Here is a 25,757-nt window from a genome sequence, read left to right as displayed (position 1 = left end):
GCATTCCTACATAGCACTCTATGCATGTATGGAGAGCTCTATGCATGCAGAGAGTGAGAGAGTACCCTCTATGCATGTAGAGAGAGAGTACCCTCTATGCCTGAAGAGAGAGAGTACTCTCTATGCATGAATAGAGAGTACTCTCTATTCATGCATAAAGAGATATCATAGAGAGTCCTATGCATGCAGAGAGCTCATAGAGAGCTGTCAAGCGACATACTAGGGAAGGGGAAAGAGAGAGAGAGAGAGGAGTGTAGAGGTATGTTGAGAGAAAAAAATGAAATAAATAATATTATACAAAAACATAAAGATATGTAATGAATAAGTATAATAATAATAATAATATATATATATAATATATATAATAACAATATGTAAACATATAATAAGTAAGGATATTAAATAAAGATATATATATATATATATAATCTATACCAATATAGTATAATATAATGATATATATATGTGTGTGTGTGTGTGTTTAATAATACATAAGTATAAATAAGAAAAGTATATATATATATACATAATATATAATTAATAAATAAAAATAATAAAATTTAAAAATAGTAAATATATAATATAATAATATAATAATTGTGTATAAATTAATTCTATTGTTGAATCTTGTTTATCACCATCTATGTCTAGTTTGCATTTATTACTTATGGCTATAGAATATAAGAAAATATTTCGTTAGTTTGAATTGGCAAAAGCACAATCACCACTTACGCCATGACATTACAAATTCATCAACATTTTATCGTGTGAATTTAGTATGTACTACCTAGGTATAGTTACTTCTTGGATTAAAAGTTGTGAATGATTAAAAAATACCATACCTTACTAGAATGATGCTTGAGAATTCACTTATCTTGGTGCAGCTCCCATTGTAATGTATTACCATAGGAATAGCTACTTCTTGGATTCAAAGTTATTGATGATTAAAAAATGTCATACAATACTTAAGAATTCATGTCTCTTAGTACAACTCCCATTTTAGTGTGTGGTATACATAAATTTTCAAAGATAAGTGTTTTATTAGTTATCCCTTAATATTATCATGCAAATTAGTAAACAACCACTCATACAAAGGTAACAATGAAAAACTTCCAGGTTTTATGTCTTGATATTTTCTTTATGTATACGAGGGTAAATAGTAAACAACTACATTCAAGGTTTTATGTCTAATAGGAAACAACTACATTCATGCAAAGGTAAAAATCAAAACTTCAAGGTTTATCTCTTGATTTTTGCCTTATGCATGCATAGATATGTTTAAAAAGGTAAAGCTCACTTTGTACCATGTTCTATCACTAGTGAAACTATATAAAATGCTTTGTTTTTTCCCATTACTTTAACAACTAAGGAAAAACGCATTTTTCTTTGTGTTTTTATTAGAATCATGATAACTCACTCTAGCCAAAATCATATATTCTATTATTAATCGTGACAATTCACAATTGTAGCTTCATGTTGAGAAAATATCAAGATAATGAAATGTGCAGTACAATTTTGTTGGGAGCTTTATTTTATGTACATCGAATGCAATGGAACTATAATCAAGCTACCCTTTTTCATGATAATATTCCTTAACACACACTTGTCAAAACCAAGTTCAATGTTCTTTGAGCAATTGATTGGAGCTTATTTATTTGGGTGAATTTTGAGTGGAAAGAGAAATGGAGCATTGGAGTGGCTTCATTTACACGTTTGGAATGAGTGGGTGAATCTTTAACAATAATCACAACAACCTCCTTTTTATCGTGTAAAGAGAATGCACGTGCATCTATATCATAGAAAACTAGACCTTAAGAGTTAAATCTATAATAATTATTAATAGAGTCATGTGCATTAATGCTACCACTTTCATCTATCAATTAGATTTATAATGATTATACCGTTTGATTCGTAAAATTTCAGGCCCTTGGATGGGATGGGCCCAGGGATGGAGGATGAGAAAGTTTAAGCATGAGTACCAATGTCAAAATCATATCATTGTACTAGGATGCCACATCCATATATTTCATGTATGGTTGATGTGTTTCATTGGGATTGAGCACCAATGAAGTGCTCATCAAAGTAGGTGTACTAGCAAATCTTGCAAATCTTGGATGGTGCTTTTGCAAGAACATTTTTTACATGGTGGACTCAGCATCATATTGTCCATGATTGTTGGGGTTCTTGTCAATTGTCGAGTGCTCCGGGGCAAGGAATCCAAGAAGAGTTATAAAGCCATAGAGGGTTGTCATTTCTAAGTACTCTGTCGTTTAAGTTTGTGTCACCTTCTCGTTGTAGCCATGGCCGGCCTGCGAGTAGATGTCAAGGAGAACATTAACACCTACGTTGTTAGCTCGAATCTAGCAGGTGATTACACTCGAACCATAAACCAAGCTTACCTTGATCGATCTTAGATACAATTACTACTGCGCTTAAAGCAATGAACTTAGCTGCTTGAGTGATACTCGAGAAAGTAATTGTTACGATATTGTGCTTTGATTCTACAGGGCTCCCCATAGAAAGCGTTCGAGTGCAAGCAGAGGATGGAAACGTTCTAATTCTGCGAGTTGGCAGATTCTTCGCGCGCAGAATTGAGCTGCCTGCAGATGCGTACCCCGATAACGCAACGGCAAGGTGGAACAGTGGGCTTCTCACAGTCACAATTCCAAGAGGTTTTGATCGCAACAAGAAGCCCAAAGCTATGGCTGTCAATGTCATATTGTGGTAGATAAAGTCTGTCATGTCGATACTCGATAGAATAAGGAGTTGGTGGTGGCCGCCGTCACCCACTGCACTCATGTATTATACGCACTTGCGTATAATTATCGAATGTATTAGTACTTTATATAATTATAGAAAATATATTTATCTCTGCGACTCGTGATCAGCAAGCGGGGCATTTCGAGAAATGTACTAACTAACCACCAGTGATGTAGGATAAATAGAAAAAATGTCCACATCCGAGAGCATATCAATCGGTTGCATCTATATCATCCAGGCATAGAGGGCAATAAGCCTCTGTGGAAAAATGGCATAGAGGGCAGCAAGCCTCCACAGAGAATGGCATAAAGGGCAGCAAGCCTGTGCGGAGAAATGGTAGTGCATCTCGAGATGTAGGTCGTCAAAAAACCTCCGTAAACAAGTCGTGCAATATAAAGATAGGTAAGGCACTATCACGCAAAGGACCTATAGAACTCTCAAACATGTAAGAGCAATTGCTCTGCCCTATGCTAGGCAATTCCCTCCATAATCATGTGCTTCTCTGTCTCAGCTCCACTCTATGCTTTTGCCTTAGCTCAAAGGACCTGCGGAACTCTCAAGCATGTAAGCTCAACTGCTCAGATTCAATAATCATATGTTGCTCTACCTTAGCTCTAACACTCTATGCCTTTGCCTTGAACTACTAAAGCGAGGTCTCCATCTCATGAACTACCTCATGAGCTACTTGCTCAAAAAGTAAAGCACATAAAAATTTGATTATTCTCTAGAATTTGGTACACCTTAAGAAATTTAAAGGTTTAGATGTTTATTATAAATCTTTTAATTACAAAGAGAGAGACCTACCAGGTGGACATCAATATCTCTCACCAAATGCAACTTTGTATCTCTTACCTCTACTTTTGCAATGCAACTCTCAATCACTCAATGCCAGCTCTTGCCTCTATAGCTTTTGAGTGAGTGTCTTGCTCACCTCTACTGTAATGGTCTCCACACTAGTAGCTATGGGAGCCTACACAAATAATCAAGAACCATTAATATGGAGTGTCCCAAGATATATATATATATATATATATATATATATATAGAGAGAGAGAGAGAGAGAGAGAGAGAGAGAGAGAGAGAGAGAGTATGTAATACTACCTAAAGAGGTGAAGTGGTAAAGTGTGAGAAATGATGAACCACATGCAGGATCATCTCTGTGGCTACTCTCACATCCACTGCTACATGATTACTAACAAGTGTCTCGACACTACTAAGTGAAACAAAAGTTGGCTCTCTACAAATAGGGCTTGTTGTCCAAATAGGTGCAAACCCATATTCTCCCATCTCAATTGCAAGCATCACAATTCACCCTTTTACAATGTCAAGAAGGACTTAAAACATCATCAGATAAAATGAAAGAGATCCTCACAGAGAATGTGGAGAAGGATGCAACGATTCAAAGGCTAGATGAACTTATCAAATGACTCAAAGAAACGCCAAATGGTGCTCGTGAACGCAAAAAGACATTGGCTGGCATAGAATCTCTCGCATTTAAAGCTGGAGCACGGAAGAAAAGGATTCGTACAACAAAGTAAGTAACATAAACTTTCATTATGCACTCAGTGATTTAAACAAAATAGTCATGATTTGTGTTCTGCCATGAATTTTCTGCAGAGCTGTGTGGTTCTAATGAAGAGGGATGGAAGGATTTGGTTGAAGCCATTCTGAATACCAAGGATATTCTATCAATTCTTACTGACCCTCATCATCCTAAAATACGCCAAGCTGTTGTCAGCAATGTAGTGAGCGAGATTACCACCTCCATCGATTCTTCATTAATTCAACATGCTTGTGATGCGGCTGGAATCAACATGAAAGGGTACCAAGCAATCCGTCAGGTTGTAAAAGATGCATTTCTAAGACAAGGAATCACTGGCACTTTATTTCCTACACTCAAGGTGATTCACAATGTCAAGCGTATCAAGCATATTAATGTGATGATGTGCAGCGAGCTATAGGACAATTTTATCAGGGTGATTCACACTCAAGGTGATTCACAATGTCAAGCGTATCAATAATGATGATGTGCAGCGAGCTATAGGACAATTTTATCACGTTGAGGGCACACTAACATTAGACACAGGGTTGAGCAGAAAGAAAATCAAGACAACAAGTACAGGATTTCACTATGATGTTTACAATAACATCTTTGTTCATATTGAGAGACTACAACAAGCTATGGTGAAGTTCTATGGTCTTTCACCAGAAGGTGAGAACTTGCAATTGCTACTATTCATGTTTTTTCAGTAGAAAATGAAGATGATTATTTTATTTTGAATATTGTAAATTACTGTTTATTTGTAGTTTTGGGGAGCACACTTTCATTTGTGCTCAAGCTAGATGAGTGCCAAATTGTGAAAGGTTGGAAGCTGGAACGTATGAGCATTACGCTCATGAATGAGGCCATGATCTATGCATGGGAAAAGACTACCAAACCAAGTTTTAGTGTGCAATCTGAGAAAGAGGTCTAGTGGCTTGGTGCATTCGAGGTACCGAAGGAGACACATGAGGTATTGACATGGATGTTTGAAAGGACTCCCTAGATAGCAGATGTAATCAAAAAGCAAATTGATGGTCAACTTTTAGATGTAGAAAACATAGGAAAGTTCAAGGTGGATTGGCATCTTGGGGGAGATTTGAAGACAATCAAATGCATGATGGGTTGTGCTCAAGGCATGACATCAAGATGGCCTTGTCCATATACTGTAATGCTCAGATTGATATTCCTAGGCAGAAAAAGACAAATGGAAAAGGTATAAAGAAGGTTGGTTCTGTTGGGAAGGATGCCTTGAAAGGTCCCAAGAAAGGGAAGAAGCAACAAGAAGATGCAGTAGATCCAACCAACTCAACTAATGATGAAGATGAGGAACAACCAAATGCAAGATGGGTGGAAGGTGTCATGTCTCCTGATATGCTAGGAGAACGAAACAAGAATTCAGATTGGAGCCCCATCATTAATTTTCCACTAAAGAATATTCACTTTTGCACACTTCATGCATTCATGAGAATATTTGATTGATTGCTTAAGTGCCATATCGATTATGCATTCACAATGCCTACACAAGAGAGGAAAGTTGCAGCCCTTGGTAAATTAGAGCATCTTTTGAATTCTCTGGGCTGCCATGGCGAAAACGTGAAAATAAAAGTGAATAAGCAGGCCTCTGGTATGTCATACGAGGTTGCTCAAAAGGTCTCCCATGACTGGATCAAAGGTAACCCTGGGATTTTTGGAGAAGCCAACAAACATAGAGAATTCAAAGAAGACTTGGGGACTCTGGAGAGACCTGTGTGCAATCACCACAAATGTAGATTGTCCAATGTGAGCTCTTGTAAATATGCGCAAACAACTTTGGATAAATTTTAATAACATGGTTCGCATTATGAATCAAAGTAGCACAACTGCCCAAGAACGAGCATCATTCCAACAACATATCATAGAATTTACCAAAAGTGTGCTAGGTGCTTGGGGAGAGTGTAAAGTAGCACACTATATGGTAAGTTGTACAGTAAAAAATAAACTGGTGTTTTAACCTTGACTTTTTCTAATTAAATTCTATTGTCATGTGGACAACACATAGTTTATGCGCATGGTGCATATTTCATGAACAAGTATGGATCGCTCCGACATGTGGAGTACCCAAGGGATGGAGAAATCACATTGTAAAGCAAGAGGGGTTTATTTCAAAAATACAAGACATGGAGATGGAGCTTCTGTAGGAGGATCATGTACAAACAGAAAAGATGTTTAATTGGTTTTACCGCACAACCTTTGGAAGGGTATTGGTTAGGGAGCGGGTCTAACAATCTTAGCTTGCGCAAGAGGCACGCAAGGCTGTAAAAAGTCATGCTCGGGTTGAATGGTTACTGACCAATGCTCCCCATGGGCATGGTGCTTGGCATGCACGAATGAGGAGACAAGGGAGGCATTGGGTTGTGCATGCACCAGCATAAATCTAGATGCAATAAGGCTAAGAAAATAAGTTTAGTTAGGTTTTTTTTGCCCTTAGAAAAAACTATTAATAGTTCCTTCTCTCACTTCATTTTCATTTCACTTTTTTAGAGAGCTTGAGCTCAAGATCTGCGTAGACCCCCACGTAAGGACACCAGCACATCACCACGTTAGCATAGTCGTACATGGATATGGCATGCACCAAGAACACCACACATGTTACCATGCCTTCACAAAACACAGTGCAAGGCACCCAACGACCACATACTGGCGACACCACAGAAGAGAGTGACCCCTTGGATTCTAGGACACGCCTAATGGGATCACTAGAGTCCAACCCTCCTCCCATAGCAACACCAACGCACACACATGCAGGCCCTTCTAGTGGGAGCAAGTGTGTGAAGAAGACCCCACAATGCAGCCACCCCAGAGATCAAGACAGAGAGGCCGATGATGAGCAGTTTGGCTGGGTTGGTGAAAACATTCCTACATTGCGCAGCACCATAGGTGGCAAGACCCTACTACCAAGACAAGGTCCCCTACCTACGCGGGAGGAACTTGATACACAGGTACCACAGCAACAGGAGGAGGAGGATTCAGACTATGAGAGAGACCAAGAGGAGGTTCCTACAAGTGTGCACAACCGTAGAAAGGTCAAGCTCTTCAAGCCAATGAAAGCTTAACCTCACCAACGCACTAACACAACACAGAGAGCTCCAAGGAGAAGGATGCGCCAAGGGCATAGGGCTCTATAAGAAATCAATTTTTATCTTAGAGGAACACTGAGTTGCTGATAAGAAGAGCCCCTTTTACTCGCACAGTGAAGGAGATTCTCCAACGATATAGAACAGAGTTCCGTGTGCAGGGGATCGCCCTTGAAGCATTGCAAGAAGCCTTCCAGGCTTACCTTGTTGGGCTTTTTGAAGACACCAACCTTCTTGCAATACATGCAAAGAGGATTACCATATCTGCCAAGGACATGCAACTAGCTCGATGCATTGGAGGCGAGCGAGACACGATCTAGAGATCTTAGATGTTAACCTTTTTTTTGAAGCAACTGTTTTGTTTCAAATCCCCCTTTGTAAACAAGCCTATTTGGCTTTCATTTGTAACCTTCTGATAATTAAAATTTTAAGTTTCTCTTATAATGTCTCGGTGTCATCATGTTTGTTTAACATGGAGTGTCTATCATGTGTCAGTTTGTCACCCAAGGCATCAGAAATGCTCTTGGAGGACTGAGGAAGCTGTGCTAGAACAGTGCGAATTTGGCCTCTGCAAGGCGATGTAGGCTTAAAATTCGCACTGTTCTGGCACTTCTCCCCTAGCCACTCAGGATCATTTCTAGTGCATTTATAATGAAGTTGAGCATACTAATTGTGAGAAACAGTAGTTTATAAGATAAAAACACCTTTAATCATATGTAAAAATATAGTGTTTATCATCCAATGCATCAGAATTGCTCCTACAGGACTGGGGAAGCCATACCAGAACAGTGCGAATTTAAGCTCTGCAGCGGCGATGTAGGCTCAAAATTTGCATTGTTCTGGCACTGCTCTCCTAGCCACTCAGGATCATTTCCGATGCATTTATAATGAAGTTGAGTACACTAATTGTTGTGTGAGAAACAAAAGTTTATAAGATAAAACCAGCTTTAATCATGTGTAAACTTACATTGTTTGTCATCTAATGCATCAGAATTGCTCCTGGAGGAGGACTGGGAAAGCTATGCCAGAACAGTGCAAATTTAGGCTCTTTAGCGACGGTGTAGGCTCAAAATTCTCACTGTTCTGGCACTGCTCCCCCAGCCACTCAGGATCATTTTTGATGCATTTATAATGAAGTTGAGTACATAAATTATAAAAATAGTAATTTATAAAATAAAAATAAATTTAATCATGTGTAAAAATACATTATTTGTCATCCAATACATCAGAATTGCTCTTGGAGGGCTGGGGAAGCTATGCCAGAACAGTGCGAATTCGGGCTCTACAGCAGTGGTGCAGGCTCAAAATTTGCACTGTTCTAGCACTGCTCCCCCACTGTTCTAGCACTGCTCCCCCAGCCACTCCGAATCATTTCTGATGCATTTATAATCAAGTTGAGTACATTGATTATCAAAATTTGCACTATTCTAGCATTGCTCCCCCAGCCACTCAGAATAATTTCTGATACATTTATAATCAAGTTGAGTACATCAGAATCATTTCTGATGCATTTATAATCAAGTTGAGTACATTGATTATGAGAAACAGTAATTTAGAAGATAAAAATACCTTTAATCATGTGTAAAAATACATTATTTATCATCCAATGCATCAGAATTACTTCGGAAGGGCTGGGGAAGCTGTGCCAAAACAATGCGAATTTGGGCTCTAAAGCAGCGGTGTAAGCTCAACATTCGCACTGTTATGGCACTGCTACCCCATGCTTCCAGGGTCATTTTTGATGCATTCACAAAAACATTGATGGTACAAACTAGAAAAAACAATGATATACTTGACCCCTAAATCCGGAACCAAAAACATTGAAGGCAAGGGATTTTTTAATAAAAACTTTACATTTGGTGCTCTGTGCCATAGAGGCTACACAGAGAACCTTAGAGAGGACTTTCAAAAAGAAGAAAGTGAAGGCAGATTGAGGGGTATAGTCCCTATGGATAATGGCGATGCCACTCGCTCAATCCATCCATTTTGCATCATCATAGCTACCTCAATAGGCATAATTTCTTCTTCTGAGGATTGAAGTGGGATCCATGTCCCGTGCTTTTGCATCCATCTTTGGTAGTGCAGACGCATGTACAAAATAGAGCGTGCCTTCAAGAACCTGAAAGACACTGTATAATCTACTACATTGCACTTGTACACATCACCTTGATGTGACCTCTCATTAACCTCTCAACCCTCTCCTAGTAATCCTTGAATGAGGTCAGACCGTACCTCCTTACAAATATACATTGCTTTTGTTTGGTGCATTGGCATGGGATTGAACATGTGCACAAAAACATGTAAAGGACAAAACCCAAGTTAGCCCTACTGACCTAGATGCCTTTGAAAACTTGAGTGATTTCTTGATATCACTTACCATCTTAAACTTTAAGCATAAGATGGTCCAAGTATCAGGTTTGGGCCATTCGGGATTGTTAAGAGAGGGGTTGGGGATCTCTTCTAGCTTTGCAAATAAACCTAGTTTTTTATCTACAAAATATGAGTGAGAAAAGAAAAAGATATTGTTCTGTACAAGATCACTTGGGATTTGAGATACAAACATTGCCTCTCCAATGGATGCACGCATAGCATAGAAAACTCCAGTGAGGCTTTGGAGTGGTTGTTCCTCAACATAATTAGAGGGGAAAATATTTACAGCAGAGAGACATAAGAAAATGGAGAATCATAAGAAAATTTGAAAAAAAAAATCTAATATTAGCATGTTGTTAAAGCTGTGTTTATGTTACACTGACAATGTGAAGGAAACCTTGGTCGTTGGCCTTGAATGTACAGGTCTCCAAGGGTATACACATGTTGCACTATGGCAACGAGTCCTTTCTTCTTAGTAATCTTGAAGCCTTGTAGCCGCCCCTTCCAATTGTTGAAAGAACGGTAGAGGGAGAGGAGACACACACGCAGGAGCAAACCCTAATGTATATTGCAAACCCTAACCATAGAGGGAAGCCATATCCACTCTCACACAAAGCATAATGCACTAATCCATAATCCACACAACACACAATGAGTTGTGTCCACACTCTACTAACCCTAGCTAATGTCCACACACTATGACCAGCTGGACACGCGGTCATTTATGTCTCACACATGTTCCTACCTAATCTGCCAGCACATAGCATAGCTGGCTCACACTGACATCGAGCTTGAATCTCAACAGCCCCTCTCAAGCTCATGATGTACTGCCGATGAAGATGTAGATGAGCTTGGGATATCAAGGCTCTCAACACTCCCCCTCAAGCTCATCCCATGTACTCCCAACATAGTCCGGAAGTACTCAAACTTCTCCTTGCTAAGTGGCTTCGTAAAGATGTTTGCCACTTGCTCATCAATCTTCACATAGTGAAGATCAACTGTACCATCCAGCACCTTCTCTCTGACAATGTGATAATGGATCTCTATGTGTTTGGTCCTCACATGAAACACTAGATTCTTTGCCAACTGTATACTGCTCATGTTGTCACAATGAATGACAACTTTGCCATCAAGAGGCTCACATAAATCTGTCAAGAGACTCTTTAACCATATAGCCTCACAAGTAGCAATGGCTGCACCCCTGTACTCAGCCTCTATACTGGATAAAGCAACTGTAGGTTGCTTTTTGCTACTCAAACTCACCACAGCACTTCCAAGTGTAAAAGCATATCCACTAGTAGACCTCCTGTCATATGCGCTACTTGCCCAATCAGCATCTGTGTAGCCATGTATGTCCAAGCTTTTACCACTCTCATAAAATAAACCATAATGTGCTGTGGTCTTCACATATCTCATGATGCGTCTCACTGCATCCAAATGTGGTTTCCTGGGGCTCTGCATAAACTGGCTCACTAGCCAGGCGTGTGATAGTCATGTATATGAGACTACCAACCATCTTCCTGTACATAGAAGGATCATCCAATTCCTCGCCATAATCAGCCCGCAACTTCACATTTTGCTCCAAAGGTGTACTCATAGGCTTACACCCTGTCATGCCATACTTTGCCAACATATCCAATGCATATTGGCGCTGTACTAACCATGTACCTGCATGATCTTTCACCACTTCAATTCCAAGGAAGTATCTCAACTCACCAAGATCTTTCATGTCAAATTGCCCACTCAAAGCTTTCTTGACATGCATCACATCTGCACCATGATCACCTGTGATAATCAAGTCATCCACATAGATGACTAGTAAAACAATCCCATGCTGTGTCTTCTTCACATAGAGTGAAGAATTTGCTATAGAAATCTGAAAACCAAGTGAGATAAGATATCTGCTCATCTTATCACTCCAAGCACGAGGTGCTTGCTTTAGACCATACAATGCCTTTTTCAATCTGCATACGTGAGTGGGATATCTAGGGTGTACATACCCTTTTGGCTGTACCATGTACACTTCCTCTTGTAGATCTCCATTCAAAAATGCATTCTTGACATCCATCTGATGCATTTCCCAGCCATTAGCTGCAGCCATAGCAATGACTGCTCTCACTGTGCCCATCTTAGCCACTGGACTAAACGTCTCATCATAATCCAATCCTTGGGTCTGTGCATAACCCTTTGCTACCAATCTTGCTTTATGTCTCGCAATAGAACCATCAGATTTGCACTTCACTTTGTAAACCCATTTACATCCAATAACATTCTTGTCCTTTGGTAATGCAACCAAGTCCCATGTATCATTATGGACCAATGCGTCCATCTCAACATCCATTGCTTTTTCCCATACATGCTCTCCAATAGCCTCTATATAGCATGTAGGTTCCACATGCTAAATAATGATGTAACACATTGAAATTTCTATACCTCCATGTAATAAAGTGTGGTCTCGTATATAATAATGGGCCCAAGGCTATTAGACCATGCCCATGGATAATATTAATCATAGTGTGAAAAGGGTGGTCATGTGTATATACCAAAATAAGCCATCACTTGAATATGAGAAATCACTTTTTCCTCTCTCTAAACCTAGGCTAATCTAGATGTTGATTTGTTCATTATGGTATCAGACCTTAGTTTTGATCCATCTTCATATTTATTTCAAGAAAATTTGAGGGATTCTTGAGATTCTCGATTTTCGTGATTTCTCTTAGGTTTGTTGATTTTCTTAGCAATGCTTGCAGAAAATTATGTAAGTTGCTTCTAGATTTAGTGGTGACCAATTCTTGCATTTTCTTGAGTTTTGGGAGCATTTGGACAAGATTGGGAAATTTTGGACCAAATTTGAGGTGGGGGATCAAATTTGGGAGTGTTTGGACAAAAAAAATTAGGGAAAACATTTCTGGCTTATAGTGCTATTACTGCCTACATTTTCTAGGGTTTCCATGGGCAGAAAAGAAGATGAGAACATGCTATTGAGGCTTACAGTGCTATTACTGCCTACATTTTCTAGGGTTTCCATGGGAAAAAAAGAAGATGAGAACATGCTATTGAGGCGATTATGGTGCAACAAGAGAAGGCAACACGCAAAGGGGAATAAGAAAAATGTGGCACCCGCCGACTGTTGTGGAGTGTCCATTAGGCTATAGTTGCTATTTTCATTTTCAAGGCTACTTTGTGATGCTGTTGCCGCCTCTTTCATGGGTTGAGACTACCCATGGTTTCCCCTCCAAAAACCCTAAACATCATGTGAGTAAGCTAGGATTTGGCTTGTAGTGTTGTATTCTATTCACCTTGATGAAATTGTTTCTCTATTAAGTGACTAATGCACATTACATGCTCTAATCAAGCCATTAATAATCATCATATGCTTGGTTAATTCTTATCTTTTCCTTGATGTTGCAAGGGAATCCCTATGGTTGCACATATTCCTTAATTTGATGCTTATTAACTCATGATTACAATGCTATTAATCACATGATGCATAATGTTTGTCTCCTAGCCTTCCTTTACACATACATGCTATCAGTGACTTGATTCTTGCAAGAATTGGCTCTTTCTTGATTCCATGGCTCTAGAATTGGGGTTTTCATCAAGAAGCCCTAATGTTGTACCATTAATAATTTCTTACAAGCTAATTGCATTGCCTTGTTGTTTCCATTGAGTACTCTAATGAAACCATTATGCATTGGTAAGCTTTCATAAGAGCCATTGAGAAAACCTTAGATCAAATAAGTTATGGGTTTTTTTTTACTTTTGCCATTTGGATGCAATACATAATATTCATGGCTATTCCCATGCCATTTGAATAGTAACTCATGGTCCAATTTATGCTACCACAATCACATGCATATGAGGTTGTATGTGTTTGATATGATTCAAATGGATGCTCAAGCCTACTTATATGCCATGGTGAGGGCATAAGCTTGGCTGTTGGCCATTGGATGTGTTTTTCTTGATTGATGGAGCTATTCTACATGATGGAGACATGAATCAATGCTATGGAATGACATATGATATGCTTATTTGAATGCTCAATACACATGTACATGGAGGTGTTGAATGCTCAATCTGTGTTCACATGAAGATGTTGAATGCCCATGCTTTTGACATGCCTTTGTAAGGGGCATACATGTGTTTTGACTTATTCCTTTGAAGCTATATGGTGTTGGAGAAGAGCATAGACATTATGATATTGGCATGAACATTATGATATTGGCATGAGTTCATGTTATTCTTGTAAGTGAGTTATCTCATATATTTGGTTTGCAGGCTTTCATTACATTCAATTTCAATTTCAAAATGCTTATAGAATCTAGTATGGTGAGAGGGTACCTTTCGTAGTAGGTGGAATGGAAAAAGGGGAGTGTATCTTGAACCTTTCGTGCCGTGAGTGCCTTAGTAAAGAAATACAAAGGGGATTAGGTACATGGTGTAAAGACATGGCCTTAACCCTTGCCATTGGATCTAAACTTTGGTAAGGGGATGAGAAGACTTGGCCAAGAGACTGGTAAGTAGCATTGCACATTGACACATATAGATTGGCATTGGAAATGATATCAAGTTGGCAACAATGACAATGCAAGACAATACAATGTATATGCTTATGTTTTTACATTGAGATATTGCCTCTTCATAGAGTTAAATATCACTTAATTTGGATTTCATGAGACTTTCCAAAGGTCAATTGATATTTTAAGATGACGCCAAAGCCGAACCTAAAGTAAATTACAAGGAAGTCCTTGGGCATGAAGCGGGAACATGGGATGCAAGGCAAGACATAAGGCAAGATGTCCAAGGAGCTGTGCATACAGAGATCAATGGAAATGTGAATGAAGGGATGCATCAAGAGGCTAATGTTCAACATATGCCTAATGTTCCACAAATGCCTACGGAGGGCAGAGACATGAATATAAACACCATGATGTACTTCATGTAAAGCATGATTGATAGGATGGACCAAATATTTCAATTCATGGTGGAAAAGTTTTATTCTATGAGCATGGAGTTGCATTATGGACTCATCAGTTTGAGCCAAATAGGGCCACAAGATTATGGATCTTTTGTAGGAGCTTCGCATAAAAATTCATCGCATATTCTTGTAGCTAGTATGTAGCATGGTGATAGAATTCATGGATTTATTCTTGCAAAGAAACACTTGCCTCCGTCTGATGCATCAAAGGTGGAACAAATATGTCGGGAATGCCTATGCATGACCCTATGTATGGTGTGTCTTCAATGCAAGGAAGAAGTTTGGACAAAGGCAAAGGCATAGCTTTGGAAGAACCAAGGGTGGATGGAAATTGGAATGCTTCACTGTAACATACCCATTGTAAATAACAATGTACTTGCTTCAGAGTTGAAAAATATAACTTAGTTTGTCATTTTTACGATCAAAAAACTTCTATTTTTGGAAAATGAGCCATTTTTGCTTAGAAATTTGTAATTTTAAATTCAAATTTGGAATCTACGCGCAATTTTACGCTTAAAATAGTTTTTTCTGAACTAAAAACGGGTACCCGGAATAGGTTTAATTAAGCTTTTAAGCCTTTAATCTACGAACTTCCGACCTAAAATAGTAACTATCCAGGCGTCTAATCAACGAACGGAACACGCCCCCATGGTCATGGGGCAAGACCGGACATTTCTTTTAAAAAATTTTTTTTGACCCCTCGGGACGACGCGACGGGCGGCGTGGGCCCCACCACGGGCGCCGCCCGTGAAAAAAAACCGACAATCCACCCGGGACACCAAGCGTGTACACGACCTAGATGCACCCTCCAGCACACCCCTACACGTACCCCCTCCTCCGAGAACCCTCTATCCACCACAGGTGTCGCGTTCTCTCTCTCTTGGGGACACCTCCACCCCCATGTGTCACACTTTCTCTCTCCTCGAGACACCTCCACCCCCAGGTGTCTCATGCCCACACTCTCTCCCGGACACCTACACCACCCAGGTGTCACCTTCCCGCACCCGGACGTCCACCCTCCACCCACCCACCCTCCACCCACCAGCACCTATAAAAGGACCCTCCCAGCCCCCTTCTCCAGACAAGCCCCCAGCAAGGCCCTACGCGCAAGCCCTCCCTCAAGCTCTAGGACATGTCCTACACTCTTCTCCCCCCCGTGTGAATAGACTTAAAGTGTGCCTCTCCTCCAACCCTTGCCTTACTCTTCCCTAGGCCTCCCTAGACGTACACTCTTCTCAAGAGCTCTCCAAGTTAAGAACACCCTCTCAATTCCCCCCCCATATGCGGCGACTTAAATTTAGGCTAAGAGGTCGTTCCTACCCATAAGCCCAACAAGCTTTTCCTACCCCAAACAGACTCCGTTTTCGATTCCGTTTGAACCAATAGAATTCTCTCTTTTCTCTCCAAGTTCCCAACCTCTTATATTCACCCCGTTCTCTCTCTATCCTCTTAAAACTCCAGTGCTCCTATGGCGCCCAAACGTCGCCGAATTGAAGAACCACGCGCTGCCCAAGGACGGAATGAAGCGAATCGCGTCCCTGCAATCGACTTCGCCCCTCTTGAAGCGAATAGGCACGAAAACGATAACCAGGTTGGTCATTTAACAAGTTTAAGTAAAATTCTCTCTTATGAAGCTTAATGCAAAGATTCGAAATAATAGGAAAGAAACCAAGGTTAAACCCCTAGTATAGATGGCCTAAAGTACCTTTCTTAAGTAAAGTTATAGGAGAATAATCTTGCTTTTGAATCATTGTCTTTCCGAAACAATGGTCTTTGTTAATGTGTGAATTCATTGAATAAAGGCTATGTCTCTTTTTATTGGATTTACTGCTGGTTTATTGCTAACATACAGGTACAACTTCTCCCCCCTTAGCTTACTCCGTGCTTGCCTGTGTAGCTGGGCGGAGGATATAGCGAGGCCGGGAGTCGGCCCAGGGCAATCCCCTCCTATGCCACTGGGAATTGGATTTCACCACCAGGGTGATGTATATATGCTGCCTAGTTCTGTGGGTCCAGGATAGTGTGGTGACTTAACCCCCACCTCATGAGGAGACGTCCCCTCCGAAGAGCGAGAGGGTTTGGTACAAGCGTCAGTACGTGAGGGGGTGACAGGACAGCTTGGTCCTCATCGGCTGGCTGACGACGAGGGGAGACGATCTGTGAGGTTTACCCAGCTGGTTGAGGCTGGAAGACCGAATTCTAGATCATCGGTGTGGTTGTGGCTGTGATCGTGGTTGTGATCGGATTGTGGTTATGGTTATGGTTTGGACATGAAGTTTGGATTGGAATATCGGCCCGGTTCCAGGGTCTTTGTAAATATTTTTCACTGTAAGTATGTTTGTTGATTTCAATGTTGTGCTAAGGAAGATCTCTTTTAAGGAATCAAGTGTAATTAATTAACAAAGGAATTTGTTTTTAAGTGTTTCACAATGTGGTAGGACTTAATTAGAAAACAATTGAACGGGTGAGTGTGTGGAAAGTGGGAGAATGGACGCCCTGACGGTACCATTCTAAGGATGGGTGGATCCGACTAGTCGGGTAGCTTTCTACTAGTCGTAACTTACGATACTTAGGGAATAGTAGAGCCCCGAACAAGACTTGTTTTAGTAGGGGACCGAGCCAGCGGCCGTGCCTCATGAAATACGGGGGAAAAAGGCGTTGGCTTCCTTGAACCAAGTGTGGACCTTGTTCCATCTCCATGCACATTCCGTGCTAGGGATTAGAATTTCCTTTAGGATGACTACGCTTCCCCTGCGAGATAGAGTTAGGTCTGTCTGTTTGCTCGTAACCTCGTATTTCTACGAGATCGAGGTGTCGTCAATCGGAAAATAACACGAGACTTAACCGCCTATCAAAAGGATTCCCCCGCCCTACGGGTCGAGGGCCTTACACGTGGTATCAGAGCAGGTTTAGACTTGGGAGATTTTATATTGTATTCTCTTGTTGCTCTAGGAATTCTTGTTAAACTAATCTAGTTACGGCTGGACGCAGGAGGACGAGATGGATCCCTATTCTTGCTTCCTGGTATTCCAATGCATGTTCATGACTGCTTGTCGCTCTTCCGAATTCGAGTTCCGTGACACTATGATGCACATTGTAGACCCTTCCTCTTTACACTCGCATCGAAAGGGGATGGAACAGAGCTGAGTATTGGCATCGTCGATCTACCTATTTCATCATTCGAGCTGAGCATGTCGGCAATCTCACCAACGACTTGAGGCGGATCCGATATGCCGAGATGTTGCGGATGGTTCGCCTGTTCTCGTTTATTGGCACTCCTCGTAACACCTATGTCACTATCAATGGGAATCAGGTGTTGCAGAATCGATGGGTTTATGATAGGGTGACTCAAGTTGTATCCCCTGATAGAGTAGCCGTTACCCGTCTTTCTAGACGAGGTTTACCTCCCCTACCAGAGACTTATCGGATTCTTGAAACCATGGGAGAACCCCCCTACTTTTTCAATGCTACCACCGCAGATCTTTATAAGGTTCCCTAGAAGACTACCATGTAAATAAATAAGATTGGATTTAGTCCAATCCTTGTAAATGGCTTGGTTCACTTGTAAATATTAAAGCTTGGAATAAAAGGTTTTGATTTTCACACTCATTGTCTTATGTGTATTAAACCACCTAAGTGACATGATTCTAAATTTAGCTTCATATTGATAACCAGGATCGTCAACTTCTTGCTCCCAATGCATTATATACAAATACACAGGAGAAGAAGCTTCTCCTCAAACAAATGCAACCTCCCTCATTTAATGGGGCAGGTTCAAAGATTGAAAGGGATGCAGAAGTTTGGATAGAAGCCATGGACGATTACTTTTCGGCTGCTGGTACAGGAATTGGGAATCAATCCATGCTTGCCAGATTCCGTCTTACCGGGGACGCCAAACTTTGGTGGAAGCAATGGTGCCGAGATAAGGGCATCACTGAAGATACCCAAACCTGGAGTGACATTAAGCAAGCTGTGAAGGGCCGTTATCTTCCCCCATCTCATGAATCTATTAAGATGAATGAGTTCTTCAGCCTCAAGCAGCTTAGCTTAACCTTGGAGGAATACTACTCAAAATTTGTCACACTTGGCAAATATGCTCCACCTATGTCGATCACTCAACAAGTGGCCCGATTTTGCCAAGGGCTGAATGAACCTTTGGATTCTCGCCTTGAAGCAATGAGGCCAACTACCTTGCAAGATGCTCTTACCCGAGCCAAACCTCTGGCTAAAGAAGTAAAGAGTGGTCAAACAAAGAAGAGAGTCTATCCTGAGTCTAACCCAAGGGGGCGCCTTAGGAATTACCAATCGAATTTCCGCCACAACACTATTGGTCAGTACCCCAATAATTTTATCCCCCGCAATTATGCTAATTCCACTTCAAAGTCCTATGGGGACCACAGGTGTGGAAAAGTTCTCCTTGAGCAGTCTACGGAATGAATGCCCCAAACTTTCAAGACCCTCTCTCAATCCTAGTGTCATTCCTGCTCCACAAGGCGGCCGGGGAGTTCAAGGTCGTGGGATTCCTAATAACCGCCAGGCTGGACGAGGTGGTGGTGGACGTGGTAGAGGTCGTGGAGTGACTGCCCGTGTCTGCTCTATGATTGGTGAACTGACTTTAGGGATGGAAGAAGAAGAGCAAGCCACCATTCATGTAGCTATAGAACATCAAGGACCTAATCAGCAGTTTTCTGTTATCCAAGCTCCGGCTACTTATCAAGGTAGATCTTTCCAGCTCTTGATTGATTGTGGTAGTACGCATTCATTTCTTTCTCCAAAATGCTTGCGTAAGTTACAGTTAGATCAAAAACCAGCTCAAGCAATGATTGTTGAGTTAGCCAGTGGAAAAGAAGAAGTGTCCCGACATTGTGTGGGAGATCTTGAATTTGAATTGGGTGGTGAATCAACCCATGGGTATTTCAGAAGCTTACCATTAGGGATTTATGATGGAATCCTTGGTATGGACTGGTTAATTGCAAACAATGCTGACATTCACTGTGCTGAAGGAAGCATCACCTTTAAGAATAGTCAAGGACAGGTAGTATCAGCCCAGGGAAAAACAGGTAAACCCAAATTTCATTTGGTCAAAGCTAATCGCCTTCTTAAGGGAGTGCGCAAGGGCCAACAGATCTTCCTTGTCAAACTCAACAAGGTAGAAGAAAGCAACCCAGATTTAGAACCCTCTTGGCTCCAGGAGTTTTCAGATATCTTTCCAGAGGAACTTACAAAACTACCCCCATCTTGAGAAGTAGATCATGGGATTGAGTTAATCCCTGGGGCTGAATCAGTTTCAAGGAGACCTTACAAAATGTCTCTTCCTGAAGCCATAGAGCTCAAGGAACAACTTAGGCAGCTCATTGAGAAAGGATTCATTCGCCCTAGTAATTCTCCATGGGGAGCACCTGTTCTTTTCCAGAGAAAGAAGGATGGCACGCTTCGTCTTTGTATTGACTACCGAGGTCTAAACAAGGTCACTGTCAAAAACAAATACCCCATTCCTCGCATTGACGAACTTCTTGACAAACTTTATGGATCCAAAGTTTTCTCCAAGATGGATTTAAGGTCTGGCTACTATCAAATTAGGATCAAGGAATCAGATATCTCCAAAACCGCTTTCAATACCCGCTATGGCCACTATGAATTTACAGTTATGCCATTTGGATTAACCAATTCTCCCGCCACCTTCAACTGCCTGATGCAGGATATCTTCCAACCCTACTTGGATGAATTTGTCCTTGTCTTCTTTGATGACATCTTGGTCTATTCTCAGTCAAAAGAGGAACATGAGGAGCATGTACGCAAAGTATTGCAAATACTGCGTGAACATAAGCTCTATGCCAAGAAAAACAAATGTACCTTCTTCACTTCCCAAATTGAATATCTAGGGTTCATTGTCTCCTCAAAGGGCATCTCAGTAGACCCTGCCAAAGTCAAGGATATATTGGAATGGCCACCCCCTAGGACAGTCAAAGAAATCCGTGGGTTTCTAGGCATCACAGGATGGTAAAGGATCTTCATCAAGGATTATGCGAAGATAGCCACACCCTTAACTGATCTCCTCAAGAAGGAATGTAAGATAGTATGGTTACTAATCCACCAAAGCAGTTTTAGCCAACTTAAGACTATCCTCACCTCAGCACCAGTTCTGAAGCTCCCTGACTTCACCAAAGAGTTTAAGGTTGTCACTGATGCTAGTGGCCTTGCACTTGGTGGTGTCTTAATTCAAGAAGGAAGGTCTGTGGCTTACACTTCTCGTAAGCTTAAATCCTATGAAGTTAATTATGCCACCCATGATTTGGAACTCCTTGTAGTTGTTCATTGTTTCAAGTTATGGAGACACTATCTCCTAGGCCGTAAGTTTCTGCTTGTAACTGACCACCAAAGTTTAAAGTGGATCTTCACCCAGCCCAATCTCAACATGAGGCAAAGGAGGTGGATTGAGATTCTGCAAGAGTTTGATTTTGATATCAAATTTCGTCCTGGAAAGGATAATGTTGTAGCAGATGCCCTCAGTCGCAAATCCTTCCTAAAGTAAGCCTAGTTCACAAGGAGGCACCCACAGAAAAGGAAAATATATTGATCAAGGGATACACCAAGTCAATATTAGAAAAAATGGGAAAAATCTCTCAAAATGGGAATGTATTTAAAAAATTTGTTTTGGCCATAACTTGAACATGCAAACTCCAAATTTGTCGGACAAAGTAGATCTAGATTCTACTTTTCAAGCTCTTTCCAATGATATGTCACATGAATATGTTTTGACAAACTTTTGGATGAGTTTACCATACCCCCACTTTTTTCATGGGAATGGGATTTTTCCCACTTTATCTAATATTGACTTCACCCTCGATGATGAATGTCTGTACTTCATGCATAGGTTATGTATTCCCAAAGTTCTTGCCACTGAAGAAGATGATCTTGTATGAAGCTCATGATAGCCCCGTTAGCAGGACACCCAGGTTATGCAAAAACCTTGAATGCCTTAAGGAGAAGTTACTTTTGGCCTGGAATGAAGAGAGATATCCTTCAATACATCAGACAATGCCTTTCATGTCAAAGGATTAAAGCTGAAAGAATCAAAATGCCCGGGAAACTCCAACCTCTGGACATTCCTCATAGATGAAGTGGGAATGTATCAGTATGGATTTTGTCACAAGTCTTCCCACAACACAAGGAGGGTATGATTCTATTTTAGTAGTTGTGGATATGCTTACCAAAGTGACCCATATTATCCCAGTAAAGAAGACATTTAAATCTTTTGATATTGCCCGCCTTTTCATCAAGGAAATCTTTAGGCTTCATGGATTTCCAAAAAGAATAGTCAGTGACCGGGACTCTGACTTCACTTCAAAGTTCTGGACATCATTATTCCAGGCTATTGGAACACAACTTTGTTTCAGTACAGCTTACCACCCAGAAACAGATGGTCAAACTGAGAGAGTTAATCAGGTTATAGAAGACATCCTGAGAGCCTATTGTGGGCGTGAACCAAAGAAGTGGATTCAGTATCTCCCTCTAGTGGAATTCTCTTACAATACATCCTATCACCAAAGCATAGGGATGTCACCATTCAAGGCTCTTTATTGTCAGGAATGTTTGTCTTCCTTAAATTTCTCTGACCCCACACTAAAGGTTGAAGCCTCTAGGATAATGCTTGAAGAAATGGAAGAACAAACCAAAGATATTCGTAAGGATATTAAAGCCGCCCAGGATCGACAGAAGCAGAACATACACACATTTATAAACGCGACGGTCTGTTTAAACTAAAAATAGCCCGCCTTCCCCAAATATAGATTTTGAATTAACATATCAACACTGCTTTCGTTTTCACCTCTTCCAAAAGAAACGAAACCTAAGTGCAAGGAGGGAGCAGAGAAGGAGCACACACGGGAGGAAACCGAGCAAGAAAGAATACTCACTTTTTCAGAGGTGAGTCAGTTTGTCCTTTGCCTTGTCTCCTTCCTCAGATTTGTTTATGCTATTTTCTCTTTGCTTTTTGGGTTTGTCTCCGTCCTTTTGCTTCTGTGCACACGATTGGGTGAATGATTCTGACAGGGGCGACAGTGGACCTTTTATAAGGACACTTTGTTGGAGGTCGGTCCCTTTGAAATTTTTTTTTTGCACAGGTCACGTGTAGAAACGCGTGTAAAAGCGCGTGTATCCTGTCTGCAGAGTCTGTTCACGCGGATATACATGCGTTTTTGGACGGGTGTATACACGCCTTTTTTGACGGGTGTATACACGCGTTTCTGCACGGGTGTATACACGAGACTGCGTTTCCTGTTTCTATGGTTTGGAGGCAACACAACTGACTTGAATAATGATATTTGTGTGAGTCAAGAGACAGCCTATGATGTACATGAGGATTATTTTTGCAGGTTCTTTATGGATATTCCAGGTTCTTCATCCGATCCATTTGCATATAGCAATTGGCTGATGGAGATGCTGAATCATTTTGGGTGCCATCCTGGTCCAGTTGAGCTTACAGAGTATATGTATGCCCATCCCCCTCCTTCCTTGCCTGGTGTCTATACCCCTACCACGAGTATCCAGGGCACTCCAGTGCCGTCTATTCCTACGAGTCCGACGAGACGGCATGCAGCTTCTCCTCTTCCACGTCCACCGAGGAGACATACCTCATCCCAGACACACTCACGCACACCCTCACAGCCACCATCACGTGCTCCCTCAGAGCCACCGTCACGTCAGGGCTCACAGCCACCGTCACGTAGACAATCCCCCAGTCGTGACTCCACCCGCAGCAGTAGGAAGAGTGGGAGTGGAGGATGCGGTGGGTGCTTTGGTGGGGGAGGTGGGGGAGGTGGGGGAGGTAGTAGGGCACGCGATGAGAGAGGAGATAGAGGGAGAAGAGTTAGAGGAGACAGTTCGGAAGAGGAGGAGATGAGAGAGGTGGAGAGAGTGATCTGCTATGATATGACGGATAGGGGCGGGATAGTGATGGATGCGAGGGGGAGGGAGGTAATGGAGTACATGCGTGGGGTGGTATCAAACTCATATAGAAATTATTTTATTAAATTTAAAGATCAAAATAGCTGATTAGTTGGGGAGGAGATAGAGGCTATACATAGTCGGTATCCCAATCCCCCACATGCTACATTCTCGGATGTATGGGGAAGGACGCGAATAAGGGAGATCTTAAGTAATAAAAGATCTCACCTTAAAAAACTCGCGTACGATGACTGGCTAAATGTAGCTGCGGGTGGCTATCCTGCCGAGAAACCTGCCACTGCGCACAAATGCGAGTGGAAGGAGGTAAAGAAACGAGCAGAGAGTGGCGTGAAGAGCAGGCAGCATGTGGAGGCACGACGGATCCAGATGAAGACCATTGGATCTTCGCATTTCGGATCTGACGACGTCGAGTCACGGGAGGCAGAGTTCGTAAGAATCTTGCCACTTTATTTGATTGTTTACTTAATTCATTGATTCTATGATTGTTTTAATCTAACAAATTGTGTTGATTATGATACAGCGACGGGTTACGGGGAGGAAGCCCACAACCCACGATACTGCGTATGCTCGCCGGCATAGCAGACGTGACACGTGGGCCATCTTCAGAGCCAAGGGACGTATTACGGACGCATAGTTTGAGATGGCCATGAGACCATACGGTCGACAGGTACTTGAAAATTCTAAACGAATGATTTTGGTTTATTGAATTACATATATATATACTTATATACTATATATTACTTGAACAGGCACAAGCTGCTGATGATCCACCCGCCGCCACTGCAGAGGGTGGACGTGAGCACTACTCATCGGACATTCCGACCGATGTGAGCTCATCTGAGCATGGAGGGAGCACCGAGTCATCATCTGGGTCTGAGTAGTACTCAGACTTATTGTATCACATTCCAAATTGAGGATGTGGTTGTATATATTTTTTTGTAAACTGAAGCCATGGGCTACTTCGAGATATGGACTCCCTTGTATATATGTATGAAATTTTGATAGTAATATTGAATCGTGAATCGATAGTATTACATTCATGTCTGTCTTGAATCGTGTATTGACAATGTTTGCATTCATGACGTTCTTGTCTTAATCTCCCTCGTGCATATGTTCTTCCATATGAGTAGTTGAAATTAGCATTTTTGAGTGTTTTGAGAGCACCAAAACACCTAATTACATAAATTTCTTCATTAATTGGAGGAATTTGACTCTTTTTTATTTTAACTTAATAGAGGATACCAAAATTAAGAGTCTAATTAATCTCCTATTTTAAATTAATTTACACATTTTTTGATGCACATAGATTAGGATTGCTTTGCTCTATCCAATGATGTGCTCAGTATCACTGATCATAATCCTCCAAAATATCTAGCTTGGATTCCAATTTACAAGCATTCCTTCATCGGTGTACCTATGGCATCATTGGTAGCCAGAATGCTCACCACTTGTTTACTTAGGGGCCTTTTCAATAGTTCCTAGCTCATAGTACCCGAAAATATAATGACATAAGAAAAATCCAGATGGACTCTCCATCGAAGATCAGCAAGATCAACCAATAGATCCATATAAAAGAGCCATGGACTCATCCGTTGAAGAGGACCATCAAGTCCAATCAAGCAGATCCATACCCAAGTTCAGAAAACAACTCTAACTCCTTATTCCATTTTCTTCCCCGACGCATGCGTGGGTATCTTCGGCGACCCAGAGCCCGAGCACCGTATGGTCAGCACCCTCTAGGCTCCTTTGTAGGTCACCTAGCGCTTCACTCATAGGCCACTTTCTTGGTCCCTCATCCACCATACCGGAAGCTTGCTATGCGAGACCTCGGCCGACCTTGCTATGCGAGACGTCCTCCGTTGACTCTCCGTCAGCTGTTGCAACTTTAACACTTAAGTCTCCCACGACCTCATTCACAAGATGGTCAAAATTATTCCCCAGCATTCTTGACATAAAACAATCTTTTAAAAACAGGCTTCATAAATACAGTTTCTAACAAGCTCTCACCTTTCCACATTGTTCCACA

At 41.3% G+C, this 25,757-nt stretch overlaps 1 protein-coding gene across 1 annotated transcript; it reads left to right on the top strand.

Annotated features, from left to right (window-relative positions):
- Positions 1 to 2,212: 2,212 nt before the first annotated feature.
- Positions 2,213 to 2,871, top strand: LOC147620737 (18.1 kDa class I heat shock protein-like). The gene is made up of 2 exons (XM_086825459.1): positions 2,213 to 2,367; positions 2,508 to 2,871. Exons 1-2 carry the CDS (start codon positions 2,301 to 2,303, stop codon positions 2,726 to 2,728), a joined length of 288 nt encoding a protein of 95 aa, XP_086681585.1. The 5' UTR covers positions 2,213 to 2,300; the 3' UTR covers positions 2,729 to 2,871.
- Positions 2,872 to 25,757: the final 22,886 nt, after the last annotated feature.

Source organism: Cibotium barometz, chromosome 31 (genome assembly GCF_041138505.1).
Source record: "Cibotium barometz isolate CiBa-2024 chromosome 31, ASM4113850v1, whole genome shotgun sequence".
Taxonomy (NCBI): Eukaryota; Viridiplantae; Streptophyta; class Polypodiopsida; order Cyatheales; family Cibotiaceae; genus Cibotium; species Cibotium barometz.
The sequence above is the reverse complement of the archived record's forward strand: the minus strand, read 5'-3'. Positions and strand labels throughout refer to the sequence as shown.

Excerpts from the sequence above, each read along its gene's own strand:
- LOC147620737 (XM_086825459.1), top strand. The coding sequence starts at position 2,301 with ATGGCCGGCCTGCGAGTAGATGTCAAGGAGAACATTAACACCTACGTT. Across the intron at positions 2,368-2,507 it reads TGTTAGCTCGAATCTAGCAG|GGCTCCCCATAGAAAGCGTT; the intron begins GTGATTACACTC and ends TTGATTCTACAG.